At 43.7% G+C, this 19,521-nt stretch overlaps 1 protein-coding gene across 3 annotated transcripts in view; it reads left to right on the top strand.

The window, feature by feature from the left end:
- LOC134358530 (NACHT, LRR and PYD domains-containing protein 12-like) overlaps positions 1-2,962 on the top strand; it is a 39,207-nt gene extending 36,245 nt beyond the window's left edge. For all 3 annotated transcript variants that reach the window (XM_063070856.1, XM_063070855.1, XM_063070853.1), the window contains one exon: positions 1,418-2,962. In XM_063070856.1, the coding sequence (XP_062926926.1) occupies positions 1,418-1,541 (124 nt within the window). In that variant the 3' untranslated portion in view covers positions 1,542-2,962. The remainder of the gene's footprint in view (positions 1-1,417) is intronic.
- Positions 2,963-19,521: the final 16,559 nt, after the last annotated feature.

Genomic DNA, 19,521 nt, shown 5'->3' with positions numbered 1-19,521 from the left:
TTACACATAAATGAATAGTTACCTTAACTCCTGGCATTTGTACAGCTGGGGCCCAGCCATCAGAGTCCTTCACACTGAATGTGGCAGCAATCCAGTTCAAAGTGATTTATTGTATCATTGGCCCCAAGGACATGAGGCAGGGCCGTGCAGTCAATCGGGGTCAGTCCCAATCCGCTGAATGAAAGTATTTCCACAGGTCCCAGTGTGGCCTGAGCCAGTCACTATTCTGAGATTCACACAGGTAGTTCAGAAGTTTTCTTTTGGTCCTGTCTCTAATTTAACATCTAACTCCTCCTTCACCCAGTCACTTGCCAGGTTGTTTGATGAGGAAATGGACCCAGAAACTCCTCCAGGTGCAAAGCTAACCCTGGGGAGGACAGCTCAGCAACAAAATGGAAAATAATTTCTCAAATCACCCATGTGGACTTCAGTGAGGAATTTCAGGATATCCCTGGGATCTGGAGTCAGGAATTGCATGAGTGTGGCTATGAACTCTTGGGTGGTGAGGTGTGGGAATGCCTACACCTCGTTCTTGTGGAATCCCTTCCAAAAGCTCCATTAGGAACTGGAAAGGCTGTAGTAATTCAAAGTTTCAAAGTGCATTTATTATCAAAGAATGCATAAATTATACAACCTTGAGCTATGTTTGCTTACAGGCAGTCACAAAACAAGGAACCCAATTGAAAAAATAAGACCACCCTCTCCCCAGTGCCCACAGAGAAAGAGAAAAAAAATCATATAAACAATAGAAACCATCAACTTCAGCATTCCGAAACAAATTGAGTCCTGAGATCCAAATTCCCAGAGTAGGCCCAAAGCCTCGGTATTCAGTTCATCATATTAACAGGGCAAATCGCCGCAAAGTTCACAGACACGAAGCACAGCAGCCGGGGACAGTCTTACAACCTTAGCATTGTGGAAAGAGAAGCTTGCACACTATCTGGGCCAGCGTTTAAATTGTCTGAGCCTCACACTAGGACCCAGGCCCCGCCGCTGGCAAACCGCTCTAGGCCTCGAACATGTCACTCCATTGATTTGTTTCGGACCTGGATTTCACTACGGAAGAGCCCATTCTTGACCACTCCAATCCGGCCTGGCATTTAAGGCGATCTACCCTCATACCTGGGTTAGCTAGACGGGCATTAGAACTCCTCCAAACCTTCTCCCCTCTGAATCATTCACTCTAACCAACACGGCTCCAACTCCAAGTCCATTGCTTTTGCAGCACACCAGCAAGGCACATCTCGCAAATTTGCTTTCCCCTCACTCACTTTTTCATTGCTTGTGGTGATACTTTACCGCAATTTTCTTTGAAAAGTATTATTAATAATGTTTTTATTGAAATCGTTTGCTTTTGAAATACCGGTAAGTATGTCTTTGGCTGCATCATCTTAAACCGGATTTTTTTTTTCCACAGTCTGAGTACATTACATCACTTGCACCTAGGCCGGCATGCAGATGCAGAGAACAATTTGGATGACGTATGGTATATAGGAGGTTTACTTACAAAACCAATGCATTATTGGAATAAAAAAGTTTAATGCAACTGTACAGGGCCAAGATCAGTCTGCATTTGAGTATCATAGGGGGACTAGTTACCTGTAAGTCGAAAAATGCTTCTACCACGTCGATCATCAATTGGCCTGTTTGAAGAATGCAGCAGCTCTTTCCCTGTGGTTGCCTTGTGTGCCATGGCACTGGTGTCTGGTTTCAAGCACCTCTAGGGTATAAGAATAGCACATGCTGGAGGCTCGGCCTCTTTTCTTTCATCCCTGAGGCCTGCTGCACACTGAGATGGCACCCAGTGCTGAAGAACCATTGGGAAAGTATGCTGCAGATAGGAGGGCCCTCGCACACTCTTAGCAAAGTATCTGTTTGTTAAATGTTTAGTTTTGTAGTTTGTGTAATTTGGGGAGGGGGCTTTGATGTTTGGTAGACTGTTTTACTGTTTGTGAAAAAAATATTAATATACTTAGTCGTAATCAGTGCCTTCTGTCTCACTTACCAAACCCATGAACCAGCTTTCTCGCGACATTGAGTTACGGCTACCTTTCCATGAAAGAGATAGAGGAAGTACAGAGAATATGATGCCAGGCTGGCAGGTTTTATGTATGAGAGGCTGAGCAGACTGGGAGAGGATTCCTTACAGTTTAGAATGGGTGGCAATCACGTCATAACATAGAGTTCTGAAAGTGCTTGGTATGAGGGCACAGACCAGACTGGGACTCCAGTGGGTACCAGCACCCGGTGTTGCGTGGGTAGCAGGCTCCGGGCATGGGGAGCTACTAACCTCCTGTTGTGGCTTAACCGAAGGATTTAGATGAAGGAAGCTGTGAGCACAGGAGATAATCTGCTGAGAGTTGCAACCCTAGATGAAATATAACAAATTAATTCTTTTTAATCTTCACTCCCATGATCTGGGCATCACCTGTAAGACCAGCATTTATTGCCGGGTCCATTCTGTCTGTACTGCTCTCCTCGAGTGTGAAGTAGGAAGTATACCTTGACACGGGAGTCAGGATATAGTGATAATATACTGGTGCTTTATTGGGCAGCACTCACATGTATAATGGAATTGGAGTAAAACTGAGAGAGAACCAGAAAAAGTATCATAAGTACTTAATGCAGCAAAACTTACGATGATTAAGTGACACATTCATAAGAAGTTAGGCATACATGAAGCTTGACTTACATGTAAAATAACCAAAAATTATACACAACATGAGTAAACAAAGTTTTAATGTTTGTGAGAAGATTAATATGTAAGCATTCCTTAAATTACCAAGGCTAGTTAAACACTACATTGATAATCAGGAATAAACTTTTCCACAATATTAAGTAAAATATTGCTCAGATATTGTGCTTCTTTATGATGTAAAACAACACTTACAGATGATTTCGATTGAACAAATTAAAGAAAGGCCACAAAGAATCATGTATATGTGCTTCAGTCTGACGAAAATAAAACCAATACTAAAAACAAAATGGTTGTCCTGATGTGGTTCAATTGAACTTCAAAATTAAAGTCAGCATGGTTATATTTCAAAATAAAAGACTGAACACGCCACACTTGGCATCTATGAAAATGCCACAGATATTTAATGGAACAGGATACAAAGTTCATAGAAACATAGAAAACCTACAGCATAATACAGGCCCTTTGGCTCACAAAGCTGTGCCGAACATGTCCTTACCTTAGAAGTTACCTAGGGTTACCCATAGCCCTCAGTCCTGCTTTTTCAGAAAGAACAATCTCAGACACAGGCCTGAAAAATTTCTTGCTTGACCCTTGCTTTATCACTTTGAACTCTTACTTTGCAAACTCCACCATCTTCAGTTGAAAAAGTGTGTGTCATTAATGCCATAGACCAGTCATTTTGGGCTACTCTGCTGCCTTTCAGAAGCACGACATTACTGTCTTCACTCACAACACGCTGGAGGAACTCAGCAGGTTGGGCAGCATCCAAGGAAAAGATTGGTCGACGTTTCGGGCCGGAACCCTTTGTCAGGATTCCGACCCGAAACGTCAACCGATCTTTTCCATGGATGCTACCCGACCTGCTGAGTTCCTCCAGCGTGTTGTGAGTGTTGCTTTGACCCCAGCATCTGCAGATTATTTTGTGTTTACATTACTGTCTTCAGTGTTAGAGCATGACTTGCCACTTGTGACAAACTTGCAGTGTCTGCGGGTATTCTTGTTCCCATCACCTCCAGAATTGGTCAGCTAAATTCTGCGCTTGAAGCCATTGCTGTTTATAGAGGTCATTTTCTGCAAAGTTTCCAGTTGGGGCCGGAGCAATATGTTGTTGTGTGAGAAGTATCATAGAAGTAAGGATGTTAGGTGAGTCTGCGTCTGCAGAGACTGGAACCAATGGCCTCAAGTTGATAATTGCCATTTCTTCTGGCATGAGAGTGCATCAAACCTTTTGACTCAAACTGGAAGATCTTGTGCATGTAGGCCTAGAGTCCAAGATTCTCCTCGACAGTCCAGTCGTGCTCCCATGCGCTGCCTATGTGTGCGGTGTGTGGCGGATTAAACTCCTCAGTGCAGCCTTGGCTGGTGATGTACCTCTGCACCTTAGAGGCCTTTGATGCTTTCTGCAACTCACGGTCATGGCAAGCACCATCAAAAGTCATACCACAGTCAGAGTATTGTCCTTCAGAGGGATCACAGATGGCAAAGAACATCCCAGTCCATTAGTCCATATCCACGGACTCAATCATTTCTATGTGAGCACCTTGAGTACTCAGGTTGCTATGAGCAAAACCTCCTCGTGTACATCAACTAACCACAGTCCGAGGACCAAAGACATGCTGACCAGTGGATGTGAAGGGTGCAGAGGTGCTTAGTCACTCCTCTGGCAAGTCTGGCATCATTTGCCTTTCCACCTACCCCACAATTCACGACAAGTGGCACAGTCATGCAAAATGTTACTTGTGCAGCTCCTGCGCAACACATTCAAAATGCTGGAGGAACTCAGCTGGTCAGGCAGTATCTGTAGAAATGAATGAATGGTCAATGTCGCAAGCCAAGACTCTTCTTTGGGTTGGGAAATGAAGGGGGACAATGCCAGAATAAAAAGGTGGGGTGAGAGGTAGGAGGCTAGAAAGTAATAGGTGAAGTCAGGTTGGTGGGAAAGGTAAAGGGTTGGGCAGGAAGGAATCTGACAGGATGCTTGCCTCCAGTCATATACCAGCAGCTCTATTGTCTCTGTCTGTGAATGTGTATCCTTGATTCTCCAGTTGTTCATGATAATGTCATATGAATAACATGGAGGTGTGATGCTTGCAAAGCAAGATAATGGGGTTCTCTTCCGAGCTGCTCAAATCTACATATCTTAATCTTCCTGTAACTCTGAGCAGGCTGCTTTTGCCTAAGATTGGATTCAATTTAGTGAGTGGGTTGTTCTTGTTGAGGTTTCCTCCCTCAAAACGAATTTCTAATTCATCAGAGAAGGTGGTTGTATGCACAAATTGGATTATTATGTTCATTGCCTTGGAAAGTACTCCAGTGGTGTGGGGTCTCAAGCTAATCTCATGCCAACTTCTACACTTGATAGGAAGCTAAGTGGTAGGCTTTAAAGAGTAAACTATATGAACGAGAGTTGCAAGTACTCTTTGCAAGGAGTTCCAGAAAGAGAATTTTTCCAACCTCCCTGAGGTCAGCACCCTATCCGTTGTGCCAGTGGCCTAGCTTGTCACTTGTGGTTGAATGTCTCTATCAGCATCAGGATCAATTAGCTCATATAGATTTGGTTGTGTGCAGCAAGTAGACTGTGGTTTGTACAGGAACACCGGCCCTGTGAACCAGTTGATGTCACCGCGGTTCGGATATGGCCCAAGTGCAGAGTGAGAGACACTGCAGCGGGTCGATAGTTCACAGAATTTAATGCGAAAAGAGTTAAAGGGAAAAGAAAACACTAAGTGCTAGGCCAAACAGGGCCATTAAGTAAAACTCTCAAATGGAAAACGAAGCCAACACTGTGGCTGAAAGGAATAACTAAATATAAAACGAATACCGCCGGTCTTCAGAGTCAGTTGACTCGAGAGTCCAATTTCTCAGGCAAGGCCAAATGCAAACAGGAAGTGAAGCGTTGCTGTGCTGTGTTCAAGTTTCAGCAAACACTACAATGGAATGAATGGAGTTAAATACTATCACAATGAAATAATTAACTGACACGTGCTTATTCACGAGCGCAATTGCCATATCTACTGTGCTGCTGAATCCACGGTTGTGACAGTTGATTGGTGTTGGTGAACTATGAGGCTTGGACAGATCTGGAAGTGTGATCTGTGGGATTATGCTCTGTAGGTCCATACTCCACTGATCTGGCCGTGTGAACACTCAACTTCATTGGACCCTGTTATGGTTGATATTCAAGTCTGGTGCAATGAGCAGCATGTTATTCAGATTGATGCCACCGTGTTGTGCACCAGAGTTGAAAACCATCATGATCTGGTCTATCTTTTTGGAGTGGAAGACTCCAAAAGTGGGTAGATACCAGCTTTCTTTTCCCTTAGTCAGTGGAAGGGCTAGCACTGCAAGGTCATTGTCAAATATCTTCTTGGTGAAAGAAACAAACTACTCTTTTATCTTCAGCTTTTGATCAAACATGCTCCACAGAGAAGAGAGGTGAGTCAAGGCTTGTTCTCTATTGTTGGGCAGAAGTGGTTTGGGAAACTTAAAGCTGTTGGGCTCATCTTGGGAGACCTGTTGTTCTACAGTCCTAAGAACAAGTTCATCTTTGAAAGCGAGTGCAAGTTTATGATCTTCCTCTGTCCTTTTGAAGACTGTGAGCCCAAGGCAGCCTTCATCTGTTCTGCTGATACTGATGCTTTGCAAAAGACCATGTTGAGGCTGTGAACTTGAGTTTACCTTTTTTTTTAAGGTTAACATGGATGGTGCAAGAGCTGAACAGTGAACGTTGTTGCATTCATCACACCTTATTTGGTCTTGCATTTACGTGTGAAATGTGATGATGAAGAACAGCATTTGAAGCAAATCCCTTGCTCTTTCAGATAAGCTTTTCATTCCTCAATGGTTTTTAGCCTAAAGCCATGGCACTCCGCAATGGGTGAGGTTTATTATGCATGGGGCAATGTTTTGCTGGGTCATCTTGAAGTACAGTTTCATTCTGACCTGTAGGTTGGGAGACAGTGGTCTTGTGGACTGACACTACAGTCCTAATGTTTGTGTGCTTTAGAGGAGGTTTCTTGCTTCGAGTTGAGCTATGGTTGGGAAGAGCAAAGCTGGGTCATTTTTTCATTTTAGCTTGATGGCAGATGAAATAAATGAAAAACAAAAAGGAGGGAATATGTGACTCAATACTCCTCTTTATACTTTGAACCTTGACAAATCTATTTCTCTTGCAAAGAATGTGACAGCTTTTCAGCAATAGAACTAATGTTACAGCAATGTCTAAGTAAGCTAAGCCAGGCAGATAACCATCTTCCTTTGCTGCAAACAGCTCCATTAACAAATCCCCAAATTCTCTTATCTTATAGCTATCTTTATTTGCAATCTTTGGAAAGCTGCCCAGCTTCTTGAAAAGTGCACTTTCTATTACCTCTGGAGCACTGTAACATTCGACAAGCCAGTGCCAGATCGTTCTTAAAGCTGCAGCTGGGTTGATTATATGAACTGCTCTAAAGATCATGAGGCCATAAGGCACAGGAGCAGAATTGTACCACTCGACCCATCGAATCTGCTCTGCCATTCGATCATGGCTGATTTATTATCCCTCTCAACCCCATTTTTCTGCCTTCTTCACATAACCTTTGCCACCCTGACTAACCAGGAAATTGTCAACCTTTGCTTTAAATATAGTCAATAGTTTGGCTCCTACAGCCATCCAGAGCAATGAATTCCATGGAGTCACCACTCCCTGCCTAAAGAACTTCCTTCTCACTTCTGTTCTAAACAGATGTCCCTCTGTTCTGAGACTGTGTCCTCTGGTCTCAGACTCACCCACGATGGGAAGCATCTCTCCACATCCACTCTGTCTAAGCCTTTCAATATTCAATAGGTTTCAATGAGATCCCCCCTCTTACTTCTAAACTCCAGTGAGTGCAGGCCCAGAGTCATCAAACAGTCCTCATACAGTAATCTTTCATTCCTGGAGTAATTTGCGTGAAGTTCCTCTGGACTGTCTCCAATGTTAGCACATCTTTTCCCAGATAGTGGCCCAAAATTGCTCACAATACTCTGCTCGGTCTGAAAACTGTCCCGTAAAGCCTCAGCATCACATCCTTGCTCTTTACGAATTGACAATAAACTGGACTGGTCTAAGAACACTGAGGCTGTCTACAAGAAGGGTCAGAGCCGTCTCTATTTCCTGAGGAGACTGAGGTCCTTTAACATCTGCCGGACGATGCTGAGGATGTTCTACGAGTCTGTGGTGGCCAGTGCGATCATGTTTGCTGTTGTGTGCTGGGGCAGCAGGCTGAGGGTAGCAGACACCAACAGAATCAACAAACTCATTCATAAGGCCAGTGATGTTGTGGGGATGGAACTGGACTCTCTGACGGTGGTGTCTGAAAAGAAGATGCTGTCTAAGTTGCATGCCATCTTGGTCAATGTCTCCCATCCACTACATAATGTACTGGGTGGGCACAGGAGTACATTCAGCCAGAGACTTATTCCACCGAGATGCAACACAGAGCGTCATAGGAAGTCATTCCTGCCTGTGGCCATCAAACTTTACAACTCCTCCCTTGGAAGGTCAGACACCCTGAGCCGATAGGCTGGTCCTGGACTTATTTCCTGGCATAATTTACATATTACTATTTAACTATTTATGGTTCTATTACTATTTATTTTTTATGATGCAACTGTAACGAAAACCAATTTCCCCCGGGATCAATAAAGTATGACTATGACTATGACTATATTCTAGTTTGCTTGAAATAAATGCTAACATTGCATTTGCCTTCCTTACCACTGACTCAACCTGAAAGTTAACCTTTAGGGAAACCTGCATGAGGACTGACAAATCCCTTTGCACTTAAGATTTTTGAATTTTCTCCCTGTTTAGAAAATGGTCTATATCCTTATTCCTTCTACCAAAGTACATGCCCATACATTTCCCCACAATATATTCCATCTGCCGCTTCTTTGCCCATTCTTCCAATCTGTCGAAGTCCATCTGCAGATTCCTTACTTCCTCAGCACTACCTGGCCCTTCACCTGTCATTGTATCATCTACAAACTTCGCCAAAAAGCCATCAATTCTGTCATCCAAATCATTTATATATAATGTGAAAAGCAGCGGCTCCAATACCAATCCCTACAGAACACCATTTGTCACTGGGAGCCAACCAGAATAGGCATTTAATCTGACACTTTGCCTGCTGCCAGTCAGCCAAACTTCTAACCATGCTAGTATCTTTCCTGTAATACCATGGGCTCTTATCTTGTCAAGCAGCCTCATGTGTGGCACCTTGTCAAAAGCCTTCTGAAAATCCAAGTAAACAACATCCACCGACTCTCCTTTGCTTATCCTGCCTGTTATTTTCTTAAAGAATTACGACACATTTGTCAGGCAAGATTTACCCTTAAAGAAGCAATACCGACTTTGGCCTGATTTATAATATGCCGCCAAGTATGTCGGAACCTCATCTTTAATAATGAACTCCAACATCTTTCCGATCGCTGAAGTCAGGCTAACTGGGCTTTAATTTATTTTCTTCTGCTTCCCTCTCTTCTTAAAGTGGAGTGAAACTTGCAATTTTCCAGTCCTCCAGAACTATTCCAGAATCTAGTGTTTCTTGAAAGATCATTATTAATGCCTCCACAATCTCTCCAGCTACCTCATTCAGAACCCTGGGGTGGAGTCCATCTGGTCCAGGTGATTTATCTCCCTTCAGACCTCTCAGCTTCCCAAGCACCTTCTCCTTGGTAATACCATCCACACTCACTCCTGCCCCCGACACTCTTGAATTCCTGGGATTCTGCTAGTATCTTCCACAGTGAAGGCTGTCGCAAAATACGTATGAAGTTCTTCTGCCTTTTCTTTGTTCCCTATTACTACCTTTCCAGTGGTCCAATATCCACTCTCACCTCTTTTACTATTTATATACTGTATCTTAAAAATCTTTTGGGAACCTCTTTGTTGTTTTTGCCTAGCTTACCTTCATATTTCATTTTTACTCTCCTTGTAGTTTTTTTTTTGTTGCCTTCTGTTGGTTTTTAAAAGCTTCTCAATTCTCTAACTTTCCACTAATTTTTACTATATTATGTGATCTCATTTTTACTTTTATGCTGTCTTTGACTTCCCTTGTCACCCACAGTTGCCTCATCCTTCCTTTAAAATACATTTTCATCTTTGGGATGTATTTATCCTGCACCTTCCAAATTGCCTCCAGAACTCCAGCCATTGGTGTTTTGCCATCATCCCTGCTAGAGTACCCTTCCAATCACCTTTACCCGGCTCCTGTTGTGTGCCTCTGCAATTCCCTTCACTCCAATGTAATACCGATACATCTGACTTTATCCTCTCCCTTTCAAGCTGCAGGGTGAATTTTATCATATTATAATCACTGTCTCCTCTGGGTTCCCTTACCTTGAGCTCCCTAATCAAATCAGGTTCATTACACATCACCTAATCCAGAATTACCTTTCCCTTGTGGGCTCAACCACAAGCTGCTCTACAAAGCCATCTCGTAAGGATTCTACCAATTCCCTCTCTTGGGATCCCGCAGCAATCTGATTTTTCCAATCTACCTACATATTGAAATCCCCCTTGAATATCACAACATTGCCCTTTTTACATACCTTGTTTTATTTCCCGTTGAAATTTCTATCCCACATCCTGGCTACTGTTCGGGGCCTGTATATAACTCCCGTCAGGGTCTTTTTACCCTTGGAGTTCCTTAACTAACCACAAGAATTCAATGTCTTCCAATCCCATTTCATCTCTTTCTAATGATTTGATTTTATTTTGTACCAAGAGAGTCACCCACCCCCTCTGCCTACCTACCTGTCCTTATGCTCCAAGATGTTAAGCTCCTAACTACAATCTTCTTTCAGCCATGTAAAATGATGTCATAACTGCCAATCTCTAGTAACTGCACTACAAGCGCATCTTCCTCATACCATATACTCCGTGTATTCAAATATAACACCTTTAGTCCTATATTAATCACCCCTTTCAATTTTTCCCCCATGTTACACTTCAATTCATCCCACTGACTGCAATTTTGCCCTGTCACCTGCCTATCCATCCTCAAGTCTCACTACACACTGCTTCAACTTGTATCCCTACTGCCCCATCGCTCCAGTTCCCATCCTCCTCCCAACTTAGTTCAAACCCTCCTCAACAGCTCCAGCAAACCTGCCCACAATGATATTGGCCTCCTTTGGGTTCAGATGTAAGCTATCCTTTTTGCACAGGTCACAACTTCCCCAGAGATGATTCATAACTCTGAAACCCTGCCTCTGCACCACTTCTTCAGCCACTCATTCACCTGTCATCCTATTCCTGCCCTGACTAGCACAGCACTGGGAGTAATCCAGAGATGACTACCTTGGAGGTCCTGCTCCTCAGCCTCTTCCCTAACTCCGTAAACTCACTGCACAGGACCTCTTTTCCCCCTTTCTTCCTATGTCATTGGTGTAAATGGGCACCACAACCTCGGGCTGCTCACCTTCCCTCTTGAGAATCATCTGTAACCACTCTGAGACATCCTAGACTATAGCATCTGGGAGGTTACATACCATCTTAGCTTCTCTTTTGCCACCACAGAATCTTCTGTCTGTCCCCCTAATATCGAGTCTCCTATCGCAATCCCTCTGCCTGACTTTACCCTTCTCTGCTGAGCTCCAGAGCCTGCCACAGTGCCATTGGCCTGTCTGCATTAGATGGCTTTTCTCTTTCTTGTCAGATTCAAAGATGATAATTTTCAACTCTTGCTTTCCATATACCCCCCAGAAATTTCTCCCCTTCTTTCCTTAGACCACATCTCCTTCCCCAGTCTCACCAGCACTGTGTTTTCACCACCCCTCTAATCTTTTGCTCGTTGACCCTGAGTAATCAGATCTCAACAGAAGCCTCAGCTTAACCCCCTATGTCCCATCTAATGAATTCTGAGCTTGGCATGACACCCTGACCTCTTCTTCCTCTAGCTCTGTGTCCATTTCTTTGGCCAGGAGCCTTCACCCCAAACTCTGGAGCATTTGCTCCATCTTCAATATTCCTGATCCACTGCAAACACCCCTTTGGCCAATGGTCCTCTCTCTATCTATTCATTGCTAACGTGACATTGACCACTGTGGCTATTCCACTTCTCTGTTGCACTCTAACTCATCCCCTTCTGAGCTTGCAGTACTCCATTCACTCAGAACCAACCTCCACATTTTCTTCAGCAGGTCAGTGGTGCTGTGGACCTGAAACATACAATTTCATTACTTTTGCTGCTAATTTCCTCCCTGCGCCCTTCTGCGCCCCCCCCCCCCTTTCACATGGTCAATCTTTGCCTCTGGATCTCTCTGTCTCCATCTCAGGAGGTAGACTGGCTAAACAGACTTACAGCTATCTTGATTACACTTCCTGTAAGGAACAATGAACAGTACAGCACTGGGACAAGCACTTCAGTCCACAATGCCTATGCAGACCATAATACCAATTCAAACTAATATTCCCTTATGTACGCTCAGTACTTCTGTCTCTATCACCTCCATTCTGATGATGACAGTTTTCATACTGGTGCCTCTGATACGTCTTCCTGATCTGTGCTTCTCCTACTGTTGTTAACATTAACAGCCCTTGACCACATGTCACCAATTTCCTGTACACACCAGTTCTCACCTTCCACACTCCCAGTCTCTGTGTTCAACAGATCATTTTCTGTAGTTTCCATCACCTCACCTCCCTATTCAGTATTTTGCAGTGGCTATTCCCTTCTCACTTTCCAAGTGAATCTTCTATTCCCACAAGCCTTGTCCATTATGGCACTTTCCTTACAAAACTTCAGGTGATATAACACAAACAACAGGAATTCTGCAGATGCTGGAAATTCAAGCAACACACATCAAAGTTGCTGGTGGACGCAGCAGGCCAGGCAGCATCTGTAGGAAGAGGTGCAGTCAACGTTTCAGGCCGAGACCCTTTGTCAGGACTGGCCTGCTGTGTTCACCAGCAACTTTGAGGTGATATGACACTTGCGTTTTCACCTTTTCCCACCATCCTTCGTTAGGCCTGGCCTGCTGCGTTCACCAGCAACTTTGAGGTGATATAACATGTGTTTTCACCTCTTCCCACCATCCAAGCACCCAATCATCTTTCCAGGTGAAGCAGGGATTCATGGAACATAGATTGGTACAGCACAGTACAGGCTGTCTGACCCACGATGTTTTTCCAACCTCTTCAGCTACTCTAAGATTGATCTAACTCTTCCCTCCTACATAGGCCTCCACTTTTCTATCATCCATGTGCCTATCTCTTAAAGAGTCTCTCAAGTGACCCTAATGTATCTGCCTCTACCACCATCCCTGGCCGGGCATTCCACACACTTACCACTTTGTGTAAAAAAACTTACCTCTGTCATTCCCCCCCCAAACTTTCTTCCAATCATCTTAACGTTATGGCATCTGGTATTAGCCTTCCCACCCTGGAGAAAGGTCTTTAGCTATCCATTCAATCTATCTCTCTTATCATCTAATACACATCTATCAAATTACCTCTCATCCTCCTTCACTCCAAAGAGAAAAACCCTAGCTCACTCAACCTATCCTCATAAAACACGCTGTCTAATCCAGGCAGCATCCTGGTAAATCTCCTCTGCACCCTAAAGCTTTTACATTCTTCTTATAATCAGGTGATCAAAACCGAACAAAATATTCCAAGTACGGCCTAATCAGGGTTTTATAAAGCTGCAACATTACCTCGTCCCTCTTGAACTCAGTCCCCTGACTGGTAAAGGCTAACACTCCATATGCCTTTAACCACCCTACCAATTAGCGTGGCAACTTTGAGGGATCTGTGGACGTGGAGCCGCAACATCCTTCTGTTCCTTCACTCTGCTAAGAATCTTGCCGTTAATCCTCTATTCTGCCTTTGAATTTGACCTTCCAAAGTGAATCACTTCACACTTCACCAGGTTGAGCTCCATCTGCTACTCCTCAGCTCAGTTCTGCATCTGGTCAATGTCCTGTTGTAACCTGAGACAACCTTCCACACCGTCCACAACTCCACAAACCTTTGTGCCATCTGCAGACTTACTAACTCACTCTTCTACTTGCTCACCCAAATCACTAAAAAAATCACAAAGAGCAGGGGACCCAGAACAGATCCCTGCAGAACACCACTGGTCACCAACCTCCAGGCAGAACATGCTTCATCTAATACCACAACCTGCCCTCTATGGACAAGCCAATTCTTTTCTTTCTCAAACAATACCAAGAATTGATACAAAGCTATTGGGATTACGTTGTTAATAATTAGTATATATAGATAAAAACACAGTTAATTAACCTCCCAAAATCTTACAAAGTACAAATATAGAAAAAAAATATACAAAAATATCATGGAAAAAGAAAAAAGGAAAAAAATATTCCCCAATAGGAAAAAAAATACCCTAATCTAAATCAAACTAATCAACTAAACTAAAAAAAGAAAAAGAAATAGGCTATTACGTAACATCAGATAAAACCAATAGTGTCATTAACTCCGCTCCTCTCTCCATATATTTAAAAGTAGCAGAATAGAATTGGAGAGAGTCAAACTACAACATATGAAAATATTGAATAAATGGCCTCCAAGTCTCTTCAAATTTAATGGAAGGATCATAAATGACACTTCTAATTTTTTCTAAATTTAAACACGACATAGTTTGAGAGAACCATTGAAATGGTTCTTCATCTTCATCTCCACTCCCAATGTAAATAATGTAAACTAGAGGAATGACATCTTATGTTCTATCTGCAATGAAGAATGAGTTGTCCAACTTCAGCTAAATCACTTGGTCATTGTTTTTCATTGGAGACAGGCTAACCCCTATTGACATCAATGGATCTGGGGTTGAGAGGGTGAACAGCTTTAAGTTCCTCAGCATAAACATCACCAAGGATCTCACGTGGTCTGTGCATACCGGCTGTGTGGTGAAAAAGGCACAACAGTGCCTCTTTCACCTCAGACAGTTGAGGACATTTGGTATGAGCCCCCAAATCCTAAGAACTTTCTACAGGGGCACAATTGAGAGCATCCTGACTGGCTGCATCACTGCCTGGTATGGGAACTGTATTTCCCTTAATCGCAGGATTCTGCAGAGAGTGGTGCAGACAGCCCAGCACATCTGTAGATGTGAACTTCCCACTATTCAGGACATTTACAAAGACAGGTGCGTTAAGAGAGCCCAAAGGATCATTGGAGATCCGAGCCACCCAACCTCAAACTGTTCCAGCAGCTACCATCCGGGAAACAGTACTGCAGCATAAAAGCCAGGACCAACAGGCTTGGGGACAGCTTCTTCCACCAGGCCACCAGACTGCTTAATTCATGCTGATGCAACTGTATTTCTATGTTATACTGACTATCCTGTTGTATGTAATATTTATTATAAATTACTATAATTGCACATTTAGACAGAGACGTTAAGATTTTTACTCCTCATGTATATGAAGGATGTAAATAATAAAGTCAATTCACTTCAATTCACTCTGATGCCCTTTCTCGTCAGGTTCTTTAAAATTTTTCCCCACTTGTCAGCTCTTATGCTCCTTATAGATGAGCTGTCTTAACCAAACCCGATAAAGTGTCTTGCTTTACATCTCACTCCTCCCCACCAGCTCTGTTCTGAAAGCTAACATCCCTCTATTTCCCCCACCCCCAATTCTGAGGAAGGGGCTCTTACCAAAGGGTTCATCGGTTTCTCTTTCCATAGATGCTGCTTGACTGCCTGAGTTCTTCCAGCAATTTTGTTTTATTTCACATTCCTCCATCTGCAGTTTTATTTGCTAAAGAAAGTCGCAGTCGTACTGATGGTGAACACATCCATCTGTTATAGAAGCATAGAAAATAGGTGCAGGAGTAGGCCATTCAGCCCTTTGAGCCTGCACCGCCATTTATCATGATCATGGCTGATCATCCAACTCAAAATCAATATAAAATCCCATCTGGTTCACCAATGCCTCTATCAGGGGAGGAAGTTTCTAAGTGACTCCGTACTTTCCAATGTGCTGGCTCTTAACTTCCTCTCAGTTCCGGGGCAAATAAAGATAGGCAGTAAATGCTGGAATTGCCTGTGGCGTCTACCTTCTGTAAATGACTAAACAAAACTCACAGTAGAGACTGCCGACATATAACGTTAATGATTTGTGGTTCTGAGTGTTCACCCGGGAGTGATAGAACATAAGACTGGGGAGAATGGGGTGGAGAGGAATATTAAGTCAGCCATGATGGAGTAACTCCTCCACGCACAGACCCAAGCCCGGCTGCAAAAGGGGGAGGGTTGGGCATGGGCTAGCAACCCCATCCTGTAAAAACCCCGAGCTACAGAAACACCAACAGAAGCTCCAAAGAGCTCAATCCTGGGAGAGGAAGGAACTTCGCCTAGAAGACGTACGAAGTCATTTGGTGAAAGCTGCAGGTCTCTGGAAGCCACAGGGCTGATCATCCAGGACCACTGGAACATGGAATGTGAAGGACGTGTATGAAAGTGGAAAGACAGCGCATGTGGCGGCCAGAACGAAGGACAACAATCTGAGTTGCTTGGCATCAGCGGGACGAGATGGCCACAACTGTTTTATTCAGGGCATGAGGAAGATACAATTCCAACGTGAGGTCATTTCCCCTGTACAGGGCAGAGACTTGGAGGACAACAAAGACTATCATTAGGAAAGTGCAGATCTTTATTAATAGCCGTCCGAGAAAAATCTTCCGGATCTGCTGTCCGGAATTCATTGATGGAAGAGGCCACATCAGCTAGCAGTGGAAGAATTAAGAAAAAGATAACAGGGATGGAGAGGACATACAACAGAACTAACCCAACGTGTAAGCCAACTACCATTACCAAGCAAGCACTAACGTGGAATCCCCAGGGAAAGCTGAAGAGAGGCTGGCCGAAGAACACCTGGTGATACAACTTGAAGTTAACGCCAAGAAGATGGGCCACACCTGGGAACAACTTGAAAGACTGGCCCTGGGCAGGGGATGCTGGTGAGCCACTGTCAGTGGCCAACACCCCACTAGGTATTGATGGAATGGCAGAGCAGATTCGATGGGCTGAATGGCCTAATTCTGCTCCTATGTCTTATGGTTTTATAAAACATAGAACACAGAACAGTACAGCACAGGGACTGTGGTGTTCACTATTGAGGGATAGGTCAGAGCACACCAGGCTCCAGCATGCAGGATACTCAGCTGAAGTTTATTGATAACCCTGCTTGTGCAGTGTGTGAACTCCTCCCCTGTGGGGGTGGCTAACTGAGTGGCATAGGAACGACACTATTAACTACCACTACACCTCCCTTCCTTCGAGAAAAAAAAAGAAAAACTAGGTATGTACTTCTTGTCAATAGAATTGCACTGAAATTGAGTGATTCATTTCACTTTACCCATGGCAGATAACTTATACTCCTTACACAAACATAAAAAAAGAACTGACAATATTGTAACCATCTTTCTCTTTGTTTTTAACAATCTCTCTCTTTGTTTTCCTCCTTTTTTCACCAATTCCTTTTCTTAAAGAACTGTCTCACTTTGTGAAACATTCACAAAATTAGAATTTAAAAAAAACACTAAGTCTAACAGAGGTCAGGGTAGATGACTTGGACACTCTGGAAAAGTGAGAGGATTATTCTACCACCTTAGTTGCTTGCTATAAGCTATTAGGCTATGGAGTATATCTCTATGGTGGGACAGATAGACGACCCAATCTGGTACAGGTTCCCGGAAGTGTTTGAGCAGATGGAGATTCTTAGACCAGTGCATCCACCTCAGGTAAATGGTCCTCATCATGAAGATCAGGCCACTATTTTTTTTCTCTACTTTTTGTGGACTTGGAAGGTGCACGGGCACATGCCTGTTCCTCCTGATTTCACCTGGTGATGTTCTGATCACAAATGATTACGGTGCCTGCTGCCGGACTATTGTTCCTTTGGAGAATTAGTCTGAAACTCAAACAGCTTCACCATTCCTGAACGACAACAAAGATTTTGTGCTGTGTCTGAGATCATGCATGCTCTTTGTTTTCTCAACGCTGTGTTGCCTCAAAACTTCTCGCTTTGTCTAAGTCTGGTAAGTGAGGTTGGAGAAGGGAAAGAAAAGCAGGCAGGCTTGTTCTCAGTCTCCAGCCCACTGACAGCTCTGATGGACTGTAGCTATTCACAAGAGGTGTAGCGAGATAAGCTAGCAGTGTTTTGTAGGCGTCTTTTCCCTTCAATAGGAGACTCTGAACCCTTTGCACTGTTTTTTCCATTTCTCCATTTACCTGTGGGTACCATGGGCTGCTTGTCTGGTGTTTGAACTCATCATTCCTAGCAAAGGCTTTGAATTCTGAGCAGCTGAATTGTGGACTGTTGGCTGACAAGTATTTCTGGTATTCCATGGTGAGTGAATACAGCTTTCAGGTGCTGAATAACTGCTGCTGAGGATATGGGGGACAGCTTGGACACCTCACCATTCCGTGAGTAGTAATCCACAGTGAGAAGATATTTGTCTCTTTTCAGCTCAAAAATAACTGTACTTGCAATTTGCCATGGAAAGTCTGAGAATTCAGTGGGACAGAAGTGATTAACATGATTTTTGTGCCATTTGTCAGATCAAAGAACACAGAGAAATAAGCTCTGCTTTAAGGGATGAGAATGATTTCTCCTGTGATGCGTCCCAAGTCCAAACATTTCTTTGAGAGAGGAGGTTTCGGAATGGCTTTGCTTTCTCTGCCAAATCTGGAATGTACCTTCCCAGTGTTTACCATTCCAAGGAAACTGCAGATCTCTGATATATTTGTAGGGTTTTCCATGTTCCAAACTCCGATCAGTTTGTCTGAATCTGGTTACACTCCCCCTGAGGACAGTTGGTGGCCTAAGAACTTCACTTACAATTTTCCAAATTTGCGTTTCTTTTTGTTCAGGGTGATTCCAGCCTGTTTCAGTTTCTCCAAGGCAGCTTCTGCTCTTTTGCATTGAGTTGCTGTTGCTAAGTTAACAAATTTCACGTCACATGCTGGTGATAATAAACCTTATTCTGATTCTGATTTGTCATGTTCCTCACTTGAGTCTCCTTAGATGAGTATATCATCCATGTGGCAGACTACTCCTTGCAGTCCCACCAAAATTTTGTTCATCCTCATGTGAAAGACTTGAAAGACTGATCAGATGCCAAAAGGGAGTCTCTTGAAGGCACAGTGTCCATATGGCGTGATACAGGTTGTGAGCTTCTGTGACTCTGGAGCTAAGCAGATCAGTCAGAAGCCTGAGCTTGCATCTAGTTTGGTGAAGAACTTTACTCCACCCAGCATACCCAATGTGAGCTCAACAGAGGGCAGAATAAACCTCTCCCACCTCACTGCATTATTCAGTTTTGTTAGATCAACACAGATCCTCAATGTGCCCTCTGGCTTGGGAACAGGAACAATGCCCACACACCAGTCAGTAGACCCATTCACTCTAGTTATGATGTCAAGCACCTCCATTCTCTCAAGTTCAGCTTTGACTTTGTTCTGCAATGGGACTGGAAATGCCTCACTGTGGTCAGACAGAATGGCTTCACTCCTGTCCACGTTTGGATAGGGTGCTCTTTTTTCAGTATCTCCAGGCCTGTGGACAACTCTGGGTACTTCTCCTGCCACTGAACATTCTTTAGCAAATCCAACCTTGCATGAAGTTCATCTTCTCAATAACATGTCTTCCCAGTAGTGGTGAGAAGAGATTCTGAACAACATAGACAGCGTCTATTCACTGCTTCTCATTTTTACAGGTGGAAGGAGTAAACATTCACAACACACTGGAGGAATTCAGCAGGTCGGACAGCATCCGTGGAAACGATCAGTCAACGTTTCGGGCAGGAACCCTTTGTCAGGACTGAA

This window comes from Mobula hypostoma, chromosome 18, assembly GCF_963921235.1.
Source record: "Mobula hypostoma chromosome 18, sMobHyp1.1, whole genome shotgun sequence".
In the NCBI taxonomy this organism is placed as follows: Eukaryota; Metazoa; Chordata; class Chondrichthyes; order Myliobatiformes; family Myliobatidae; genus Mobula; species Mobula hypostoma.
The sequence above is the reverse complement of the archived record's forward strand: the minus strand, read 5'-3'. Positions and strand labels throughout refer to the sequence as shown.